Source organism: Artemia franciscana, chromosome 14 (assembly GCF_032884065.1).
Source record: "Artemia franciscana chromosome 14, ASM3288406v1, whole genome shotgun sequence".
NCBI classification, from domain to species: Eukaryota; Metazoa; Arthropoda; class Branchiopoda; order Anostraca; family Artemiidae; genus Artemia; species Artemia franciscana.
In genome coordinates, this window is record NC_088876.1 from 7,113,357 (window position 1) to 7,125,917 (window position 12,561).

At 31.8% G+C, this 12,561-nt stretch overlaps 1 protein-coding gene across 1 annotated transcript in view; it reads left to right on the forward strand.

The window, feature by feature from the left end:
* The first annotated feature begins 3,133 nt into the window (after positions 1-3,133).
* LOC136035253 (sister chromatid cohesion protein DCC1-like) overlaps positions 3,134-12,561 on the forward strand; it is a 44,303-nt gene continuing 34,875 nt past the window's right edge. The window contains exons 1-2 of the mRNA XM_065716923.1: positions 3,134-3,341; positions 10,854-11,022. Of these exons, the coding sequence (XP_065572995.1) occupies positions 3,169-3,341; positions 10,854-11,022 (342 nt within the window). The 5' untranslated portion in view covers positions 3,134-3,168. The remainder of the gene's footprint in view (positions 3,342-10,853; positions 11,023-12,561) is intronic.

Genomic DNA, 12,561 nt, shown 5'->3' on the forward strand with positions numbered 1-12,561 from the left:
GATGAAGATATTTCCACTCCACTGGTATATCAATTTACACAGATGTAAGGGGTGGCTGACTGACGATTTTTTCACATTTTATGTAAGCTATAAAAAACAAATTCCTTGGAATAAATATGTTAATAACTCACAATATAGTCATAATATTCAGAAATAATACTTTATTTTTGACGAAAATGTGCCTTTCTATTCCTTTTTATTCAAGCTATAAGAGTTAATGCCTTAACAAGACTTAAAATAGACATGAGTAAGCAATCTATACGGCTTATAGCAAAATTTTGAATTGAGTGATTGTTAATTCGGAAGGAATGAATTTAAAAAATTTTTACGACGAAACTTATGACAATAAACTCCTTACCAAACTCAAGCACAAAAATTAATCGTCGAGGTGCAATAATAGGAATACTAGTGAAAAAGCTTCATGTTTAATAAAAAGTAGAAGGGTTCTGTACAGGAATTATCTGAGCGATAGATCGTTTGAAAACCAAAGGAATGTGAAGAAAGTAAAGAAAGCATTAAAATATGAACTAAGGGGGTGTGAAGTGGAGGCTATGGATAAAATTGCCGAGGATATGGAAGATGCAGGTAGACGGCATAATAGTAAAATATAATACTAGTATGTTAATAAACTGCAGGGGACTAGTCAATTCAGACTTGTCCCAGTGAAAGATAGGAATGGGCCACTAATAGTAATTAGGAAAGAGTTAAAGAGAGCTGGACGGAACATTTTGAGAATGTGCTATAACGAGATACAGTTGTAGGAAAAGATATAGAGGAAAAGGAAAAAGTCTGTGATACCTTGAATGTGAAGAAAAATTTGCTTTGTGAGGAAGAATTAGCGACAATACTAAAAGGATTAAAAATTAATAAGACTCCAGGTGCTGAGAGTGTGGTAAATGAGTTTTTTTTTAAATATTGTGGCCATGAGGTTAGGAATAGGCTACTGAGGATTATAAACATGATTTTTGAAAAAGGGGAAGTACCTAGTGATTTAGGACAATCTTTATTAAATCACTGTATAAGAAAGGTAATAAGAGTGAGTGTCGTAATTATCAAGTCATAAGTCCGGTCTTTGTAGGTAGTAAATTACTTACTAATATGATGCTTTTTAGACTGAGAGAGGCTGTAGACAAAGTTTGAAGAGAAAAACAGTGCGGTTTCAGAAATGGTAAAGGATGTGTTGACCAAATTATCACTCTTAGGTCAATAATTGAGAAGTACTAGATGTTTTCCAGAGAAATTGCCTCCGGATTGTTTTGGGTACCCGGCTGACTGACCGTATTTCAAACAGTAGGCTGTACGAAAAATGTAGTTCAATCCCATTCTCTAGGGCTATAATTAAAGAAAGGTTGAGATGGCTAGGCCACGTTCAGTGGCTGAAGGATGACAGATTGCTGAAGATTGACCTTTCAGTCAACCTTCTAGGGCTAAATGAAAAGCAGATCATCCTTGTCATGGGTGGGAGGGTGTCATAAATAAGGATTTAAAGGAAATGGGAACTTCCTGGGAGGGTGTAAGGAGGGAGGGTTTGAATAGATTGGTCTGTAGGAGGAGTGTGGGTAGCTGTGTTGGCCTAAGGTGGCTTGGTGCTGCGGTGAATTATTTGTACTAGTAGTAGGAGATGCAATGATAGATTCCAAAAGCAAAAAAATAATAATAATACAGCCAAAAATACATTGTAGAGAGTGAATCAATAAAGCCGAAGCAAAATTAACAAACGCTCTACGAAGGGAAATGCTGAAATGAAACATATGACAAAGAATAAAAAAGCATAAAAAAATATTCGAGAACACGAGAGCAATATCGGCCAGTGGACAGAAAAAAAAAATGAAAAGGACAAAAGTAAATACTTCAGCTGTCTTCAGTGATAAGAAAACGAAAAGAAATACTGACCATTTGAAGCAAACTGAGGCAGAGCAGATGAGACATCTACAGGGAGGATCATTTGAGTTTACTGAAAAGGACACTTCGTAATCCTTTAAATTACAAATATTTTGCAGCTGCATGGCATGCAGAATCACTTGAAAGATGGAAACAGATAATCCCCAAAACCAAGATTTAAAAAAAAACGAAAATTCTGCAATGAAATATGCTGGAAAGAAATTAGAGCGCTTGGATGTAATGACTGAGGGAATGACAAATTATGGCTCATGGCGTTAAGTAGATTTTAAAAGTAAATAATCCTAATAAATGAATAAAAGTGGAATAAAATCTGTAAAGGAAAAAATGTTATCGCTGTGAGTAACTTCAAAGAAATCATCAAATAATGCTACAAGAAATCAAAACCTGCTGTAAGTAATCAAATTAGCTCTAAAAAATCTTATGGAACTTCTAGGGGCCCAGGCACCCTGCTCCCCTTAAATACGCCACGATCTACTATGTACATAAGCTCTTATTATCATTTTCTGGTTAGAAATCTATATCGATAGACTTTTATGTAATTGCTTAGCATACTAGCTTACTTAACCAAAATCAACAAATCACTGCAAAACGAATGGTCAATCAAAGGCAGATTGGTGGCACACTGTCCAAATTTTCCTCTACGGTAGCGTGTCTTTCATCAATGGCCTGGTGTCAAGGTATATTTGGAAGACAGTACCGTAATGTTTATTAAGCAGTCAATTCATGACTAATCACCAAGAAATGTATGATTATTTCACAAGTTATGTAAACCTCGCTTATTATTCTAGGTGGGCCTTGAATAAATTAATTTCATCCAAAACCTCCATAACTCTATTATTTGGCAGCTTTGAGCCATGAGACTATCGGCCTTCTGAATTAAGAAACCTAAGAATGTTATCTTATGAAGACCGAAATTGCTTTCATTGAGCCTTTAATTCTCCTCAATCTTTATCGTAAAAAAAAAACAATATTCAATATAAGCTTACTTTTAACAGCTGTCACTCATGATAAATTTCTGGAAGAAAATAAAGACCGACTAGCACAAGCACCAAACTTATCACCTACCAAAAATTGATCAATCTGTATTGACATCTGAATTAAATCAGATGTCACCAAAAAATTGACATCTGTATTATATACCTTTCGTCTGTGTTTGTGTCTGTGGGAAATATGTTCTGCAGGGAAAGTTTCGCCAGATTTATAAATTATTCTTATTTGGGGCATTCGGCAATAAAACTGTCTAAACTGAATTCAAATATAAAAAACATGAGTCGATCCTTAGAAAATGTGCTAACAGTAATTGAAAAAGCCAAATTGGATGACGATTCTTTGCTCTCTTTGAGCCAACTTGTTTATTACTCTGGTGACATAAATCAAGAAAACTCAAAAGTATTTGAACTGCCTAAAGAGCTGCTAGAAGACTTGAAGTCACAGAAAAGGTGAATCACTTACATTAGCTCTAATGGCTGTCTCATTCATGGTCTGTTCTAACTACATACTATAATTAAAAAGGGTCTGATCTTTAATTTTTCTTCCATCTCTGTTTTGAAATATCACAAGGACAACTAGGACTAGCCTATATCTCAACCACCCATCAAATGAGGTTATATGTAGCCCAAGGATAAATTTTCAGCTTACAACATCATTTAAATAGAATTAAAATGAAAGTATTTCTTGATCTTTTTTACAATGTTTTGCAATCCAATAACTGCTTATGGGGTAAATTTTATTTGACCCCTTAAAGGTCTGAGAGGCCTCATAACAGCCCATGGTCCCTAAAGTTTAAAATTATTTTTTCATAATAATGGCTAGTGAGTAAAAGTTCCTATGATGGTAAAGATGCAGGGTTGATACTCTACATAAAGAAACATGTTAAGAAAACAATTCTTAGTTCATAATATACAGAATAATTCTAGTTAACCTGTTTTACAAGAGGAGAACATTTATCTTCATTTCTGTACTAGTTAATTGACTTTTTGCTATCTCAGAAAGGGTTTAGGTTAGGAAAATGAAACTTTCAGGGATGGGTCTACAGGCTAAAGTATGTCCTGGGAAGGTATTTTGAAGTACCCACCTCCACTCCTTCTCCCTCTAGAGGGCCCTAAAATTTGCCTACATGACAGGTCTATACCTATTGAAATTTTGACAAAACAACATTTTACCCTAATTTTCAGTTACTAGTTGCTTTTTCTCTGCCTTTAGTTCCAAAAATGCAATTCCTGTTACTTGAGTAGGCCTAGAATTTTGAGCCATATCAATGTTTTTTTTTTCAAAATTTAAGAAATGTTTTTGCATATCTTTAAAACCTTATAAAATGGAATTGAGCAAAGTTATGAAGCTGAAAACAATTTTATTGTACCTCAATTAAGCAGAAGATCTATTTTGCAAGGTTCCACTTTTATAACACACATATTTTTAAAGGTCAGGGCCCTCTAGAGGGAGAAGGAGTGGAGGTAGTTGCTTCAAAATACCTTCCTGGGACATACTTTAGTCTGTAGATTCATCCATGAAAGTTTCATTTTCCTAACCTAACCCCTTTCTGAGATAGCAAGAAGTCAATTAACTAAAATTTTACCCTTCATTTCTATTTCCAGTTTTTCAATCACATCTTAAAATATTGTTTTCATTTTTTAAATCTTGAAAATCATTTATAAACAAACACCCAAGTGCCATCTAACTAACTTAGCCTTACTTAACCTAAATTATCAGTATTTTTCTATTAACATGTTTTTGGTAGATGGTATTGATGATGTCTAACTATGCATATAGATAATTTGAAAATAGAAAATGGAGTCAAGTTCATGTTTATTTTTCAGAATTTTGTAAAAAAAATTGTGCAATAAAGAAAGAAGTGAAGATAAAGCTTCTCCACCTGCAAAATATGTTAACTATGCTAATTCTGCATATTATGGAGTAAGATTTGTTTTCTTAACATGTTTCCTTTGGTAGAGGACCAACCCTGCATCTTTACTGTTGCCATTTGTAGATGATTAAGGAATGCTTAATCATTATATTCCTTTGTATAGTCTTATTAGTAAACTGTTATTTGAAAATAAATTTGCATAAACCTTAAAAAGAGCTAGAAATTTATTAAAACCAATGTCAGTTTGGCTGGGGTGTCATTTTTGAGGGGTTTCAGGCTCTTTTTCAAAATTCTGTAAATTTGTTTTCTAAATAACATTTTACTTTTAAGACTAAGGAGAATAATAATTAAAATTCTTGAGTCAGCTGCAAATAGTAATTTTTTCTCACTGGACAGTGCTTTTTTTATTAAAACATATTTTTAAACCTTTGGTAACTATGGACTATTTTACCTTTTGGGGCTTCATTATGGGCTCACAATTGGAATTTGCCCAAGTGACAATTATTGAACTATAAGGTCTTTCCTCTCTTACTCACCATACATACCAACAAAATCAATTGTGGTAAAAATCAGGACTCAGAAAATTTCCTTTCTCAAATAAAACAAGAGCCAGTTCCTTTAGCATACCTATAGTCTGCTACTTGAATTTCATGTTGGCTAGCAATCTGAATATTCAATATTTAATTTTTATCCCTTAGTTAAAATTATAAAAAAAAATAATTGCTGAGTAGTAAAATGTAAAAAATCACAAGAACTCAAATCTTAATTGGACAATGAAGCTGATTTGATTATGGTAGGCTTTGGCTCTTTAGTAATAAAACATTTTCAAACAGCTTATCTGCTCTCAAATGACAGAATAATATCAGTAGTTCCATGCTTGGTACCAATTTTGTGGTTATGATTGCGTAAAGGTGAAACTTACAATAACAAAAATAAGCACAGAAAACCAACAAAAAATCAATAAGGGTTTGACTCTCAGATTAATCAGAACAGCATGGCTGCATAAATGTGTATATAATTTACCTGAAGGGTATTAATCTTACATTCTATAATTTGCAACTATTTTAGCATAGCTTATTTTTTTCTGTTAAGTTCTTAAATGACAGAATAAAATCAGTAGCTCTATACTTGATACCAATTCTATGGTTTTGATTTCTTAAAGGTAAAACTCACAACAACAAAAATAAGCACAGCACACAAATAAGAAATCAATAATGGTTTGACTCTCAGATCAAACAGAACAGCATGGTTGCATAAATATGTACATAACTTACCTAAAGGATGGTAATTATATTTTTCATAATTTGTAGCTATTTTAGCATAGCCCATTCTTAATTTATTTCCAGAATCCTAAAGAACTTTGGTTTGAAACATGGAAATTAAGGAATAAATATTAACACAAAACAGAGAAGATGATAAAGAAATCTGTCAAGAATGTGAATACAACCTTGATAGATGTTTTGGCTATATGTGGAAGATCCTCAATCAGCAAGATAACAAACTAGATAAAACAAATAAAAAGAAAACAAACTTACTCAGAAAATCTCTAAATAAAATAAATTTTTGAACTAAATCATTAAATAGATTTTGAGTCTTGGCTGAATCTATATCAGTTGAAGAAGCTGAAACTTTTTCCAAAATTTATTTTATGGTTTTAATTTAAAAATTTATTTTATCACTAAGATTTTTTGAGTAATTTCTTTTATTTGTTTTGTTTAATTTATCTTGGGTAATAATGGCTGATGTATAAATATCCACTTAGGCTCTATTTACTGAATTATTTACTGACTCCACAAATTTCCTCATTATTGCCTCTTGTTTTTTATAATTGAAAGACAGTGTGGTCTTAGTCACTAGCAAATATTACCACCTATTCCAAAAATATGCAATGAAGAGCAGCATAACTCTTAAGCCAATTACCTTAAATCAGACTTGCCAGTGATAAGGACAAATCCTGTAGGTGCCAGTTAGGGATGATGGTGACCAACTGCAATCCTCGAACTGTGACCCATTGCTTGCTGCTTCAATCTTTATCAACTGCCAACTTGAAGGCACAAATACTAGGATACATAACAAAATTTTAGCCAAGGAAGTTCCATAGGCTAACCACATGATTGGAGAAGAATTTGTTTTGCAGCCTGGTATCAGTATACTTCAGGGATGTCCTCTTGTCCAAGAGGTTTTGCCTATCTGGAAAAGGGTAGGGATGATATCCCAGTCACAGAACAATTTATATATTATTAATAGATCCCATTGCCTGTGTTGAATGTAAGAGATTAAATTAGCAACTGGCTTATTTCCATGTGACTTAAATTCTGTTTGAGTCCCCAACTGCCTTTATTGATGGTTTGATTTAGGCAGATTAGCACAACAAATGATTTGTGTGGTATTTTTGTGTGATAACCATTTTCTGTAAGTTATTTTTAGCAGAGCAGGAACAGGGTTTATAATTAATTCACTCAAAATATGGTTTTAGGTGAAGAAACACTAAAAAAGTAATTTACAAAAAATGCCCAGGAAGTGCTTAGTTTGCCAATAATAGGTTTTAGGCTGAATAGTGATTGAGCAGTGACTGGGAAAATGAGGTAATCAGATGATGTTTATTTCCAGAAGTCAAACCTTCTTTTATTTACCAAATGTAAAAGAGTTCAAATGCAAAAAGCTATACAAGCTTTCAATAATAATTTTCTTCCTGAAATGTTTCACTGAGAGGAAACCACAATCCAATAAGGAGGCATGGACCAGGGAGGGGGGGGGGCAGCCCTTGGGGGTCCATAAAATGAAATTGAGGCACCCATGCACAGGGGATATAAGTTTGTGCACAGGAGGGAGGAGGCCCCTGAGATGGTGATACACAGAGCCCACTAGTGTGTGGACATGTCCTGGCAGATGCCAAGTCTCCTCTTAAGGAAACATTCAAAAAATTGAATGTAAAGTTTTTGAAATTGATGTATTTTAAAACCTTCTGTAATTAACAAAGATAATTTTTAAAATAGAATCAATTTTCTATGAAAACTGCATTTTTGTATAACACAGGAGTAGCAAATATTATTATTATTATCTTGCATACAAAGATCAAAATATTTTTTTTTCTACATTGTAGAAAGCATGTAGATATAGTTGAATACAATGCAGTAATTTTTTTAGTGTTTTAGCAAAAAAATCTGGTTTGTAAATTGAAGCTAGAATATTTTAAAATCTTTTAAATAAAATAATTTAATTTCATCTCTCAGTTGAAAATTATAATTATCCACTTAGCTGCCTAATTCTCTGAGGATTGTCTCATACTATTCCAACTAAGAAAAGGCCACAAGATTTTCCCTGTTTGTAATTATATTTGAAATTATAGTAAATAACGAACTGCATATTGCTCACAGGAAAAAGGTTTTACTATTAAATACTTTGGTAAGTCTATATAAATTATAGTTACTGTAAAAAGCAGCTTTGATAAATGTGATTATTACATACATTGCAAAAATATTTAGAATGCATCATTAACAATTCCCATACTAAAAAATAACCCATAACTCCTAAAGTTGAGGCAGATCAAAACAAAAAGTACACTATTAGAACTCCCTTGTTGGAAATAGAGGAATGGCATCACTATATTTGTTCTCTATTTTTGTTTGTCATTGCTTTAGACATTTTTCAGTACCCTTAACCTTAGCTGCTCAGATTGGTCTGGTCACCTTTGATGGTCTTGGTTGTTCATTTGTCCTCTAGGCATTATGCAACAACTTAAAATGCCTTTTGTAAAAGACCTATTACACTTGGTATTTTATACTGAGACATATTCCTATTGTAATCTTTCATGTGTCATAGATATAATTTCGGTAATTCGATTTCATTAAGTTCATTTTGTTGTGTTGAAAACTGTAAGCTTACTGGTGTTTATTCTGTTGTATCCTCATAGCATATAACTTCTTTTAAAATTTTCAGGTATTTCTCTAGTTTTAATTAAGAAATTGTAATTTTTGGCAAACACCATAAATATTTTTGCAGTTTACATTATAGCTTTAGAGATTCAGAACTGAGAACTAAGATAAAATAAATTTATCAAAAAAATGTAAGATACTTTTAAGGTCAATTCAAAATTATGTTGGCACATGACATTGTTGCAATACTAACTTATAAATTTGACATTGCTCACTTGAATCTCTTTTTCCAAAATTAAGGCTTTTAACGAATTTTTTCAAACTTCTGACCTACATTGATCAATTTTTTAGGCCAGAAAATCCCAGAATACCAATTTTCCTTAAACAATATGGAGCTGTTTTTGGGAAAAAATAAATGCATACACAATCATATGTCCTCTCCCGAAATTGGCATGCCTGAATAGGTCTGAAAGGTCAAAGAACTGATTGGTCTATGCTCTACCATTAGCTATTTCCTAGGCTATGCCCTCAAATCAGACTCCATAGGACTTTAGCAGCATCAGGGAAACCTCCATAAGTATGTCTAATCAGAACTATGACAGAATTCATTCTTGAGGGGTAAAGTTGAGGAGTAGTACCTGTTTGGGGAGAGGTGGCATTTAAATTTAACACGGGTCCTCTAATAGCAATTATTAAATCACTATTTTACAAATTTTATCTCTGGCACTTAGATGACATATAACCTGGAGGAATGTTTCCTATTTTATATATATATATATATATATATATATATATATATATATATATATATATATATATATATATATATATACATATATATATATATATATATATATATGTATATTGATAAATAAATATCGAAAGAATTATCTGGAAATACTTAAAGAAATTTTCAACTAATTTCGGAGGTTCGACAAATGATGATGCAGCACCATTTATTTTGAATTGTGTTTCTAATAGAGTAGATTTTTTAAAAAAATAGCCACAGGGTAAAGATGAATTCTATAATTGTTTAGTTCATTATTATTTTTTTTTTTTTTTGCAATGTATTAATATTTGTGATTTGGTAAATTTTATCATATTTAGTTTACCTATTGTTGCTAAAAAGAGGGATATATTAACAGGATAAGCTTGTTTTGGTGTTACTTGGTTGTTTTACATTTGCTGTTTTTTTTTCTTAGGCATATATTTTGGGGGTGATACCTTACACGGAGATGCCATGGATATTCTGTGGTAGCCACAACACTTGGCTGGGTAGAGAATTTAAAGTGGCGAAACCCTATAGGCCAGTGTATTCTCCTGATTAGCCCTTGTGTTGGGTTGTTGCCTCTGAATTATTTGTCTTTATTATTTTTTCTATTGTTTGGTAAATGACGACTTATGCTTATTGACGACATGACTGCCTGTCCATGGATTATTCTTTATGGTTGATTGTGTTTGGCTATGCTGTTTGACCTATGTGATTGTATGGATGAGTAGGGTTAAGGCCTCATTCAAGTGCTGGTCTATATTAATCACTAATTTAGGAAAACAGTCTTCCTTTTCTCCTTCTGTCTCTTTTTTTTTTTTTTTTTTTTATGTGTTTGTGCTGTTGCATTGGTGATTTCTCTTTTCATGATATATATATATATATATATATATATATATATATATATATATATATATATATATATATATATATATATATATATATATATATATATATATATATATATATATATATATATTATATATATATATATATATATATATATATATATATATATATATATATATATATATATATATATATATATTATATATATATATATATTTAATATAAATATATATATATATATATATATATATATATATATATATATATATATATATATATATATATTTATATATATATATATATATATATATATATATATATATATATATATATATATATATATATATATATATATATATATATATATATATATATATATATATATATATATATATATATATATATATATATATATATATATATATATATATATATATATATATATATATATATATATATATATATATATATATATATATATATATATATATATATATATATATATATATATATATATATATATAGAGGATAGGCAGCATCAATATAGTCCACTTATTTTTTTGACTATGTAAGTAATGATTATTTTTTTTAACAGGTTTGTTATAAGAGGAAATGAGAATGACTCAGCAGTTTTGTGTACAGATTCAGCCACGTATGACATGACTGAAGCTGAAACTAGTAACCTATTATTGGCTGTTCCTGAGCTTTCAGTCCCTCAAGAAATTCCTGAATCAGAAGAAGGAAGGGTGCTAAAAATTATTGAGGTTAGAATATTAAAATTCATATCGTAAGTTTCTTTAGTAGCAATGCACACACATTGGGGTCCTATGGATGGGTAATATCACATTTTAATTTTTTTTTTGGGGGGGGGGCTAAAGCAAGGGAAATTTTTTTTTAATGCCTATGGTCTTAAAATTTGGGGGTAGGCTCTTTATAAAAACCTTAATTAAACCACTATATAAGAAAGGTAATAAGAGTGATTGTTGTATTAACAAGGTACTAGTCTGGTTTCTGTTGATAGCAAATTACTTTGTAATATGATACTTTTTAGACTGAGAGATGTTGTAGACAAAGTTATAAGAGAAGAACAGTGCCGTTATAGAAATGGAAGGTTTTGACCAAATTGTCACTCTTAGGTCAATAGTTGAGAAGTGCCTTAGTTGTTAAACACCTTTGGTCCTCAGTTTCATAGATTATGAGCAAGCGTTGGATTCTGTTGATAGAAGAGCTTTAGCAAAGGTCTTATCCTTATATGGTATATCAGCCAAATGCATTGAAGTGTTTTGTGCTATGTATGATAATAATACTGCTGCGGTTAAGGTAGGAAATGAGGTTTGCAGCTAGTTTTGTATTAAATCAGGAGTTAAGCAGGGTTGTGTTCTATCTCCCTTTATATGGATCATTTTGATGGACTTTGTCTGAAGGAGCACAGGAAAAGGAATTGGAGACCACGGAATCAAATGGGGAGGGGGAACTATGGGGAGGTTAGAAATAAGCTACCGAATATTATGAATATCATTTTCGAAAAAGGGGAAATACCTAGCGAAATTAGGAAAAGTTTAATCAAACCATTGTATAAGAAAGGTGATAAGAGTGAGTGTAGTAATTATCGAGGCATTAGCCTAATCTCTTTAGGTAGCAAATTACTTAGCAATCTAATTCTTTTTAGACTGAGAGATGCTGTAGACAAAGTTATAAGAGAAGAACAGTGTGGTTTTTGAAAGGGTAGAGGATGTTTCGGCCAAAATTTCATTAGTTAATAATTGAGAAGTACCTCAGTTATCAAACACCTTTAGCCGTCAGTCTTATAGATTAGGAGCAAGCATTCGATTCTGTTGACAGAAGAGCTTTAGCGAAGGTTTTGTTCTTGTATGGTATACCAGACAAATACATTAAAGTGATTAGTGTTATGTGCGAGAATAACACTGCTGCGGTTGAGGTAGGATATGAGGTTAGCAGTTGGTTTCCTATTAAGTTAGGAGTTAAGCAGGGTTGTGTTCTATTTCCCTTCATATGGATCATGGAAAGGTAATAGGAGAACATGGAATCCAAAGGGAGGAAAAAAAAAATCATGGAATGAACCCTTCCTCCTGAAGATGGTCCTTCTCTACAACTCTTCCATACAAGTCACTTTTCACGACAGTGATGGGAATAAATTTTTCGTAGCCCTGAAGACTTATCAGATACCAATGATAGGTATATGAAGCAAGATAGGATCCAGGGGTTTTTAGGAGCACGTGTACCCCTCAGAAGTTGCACTAATTACAGAGGTGGAAGGGTGAAAAACACTAATGGGATTGGAG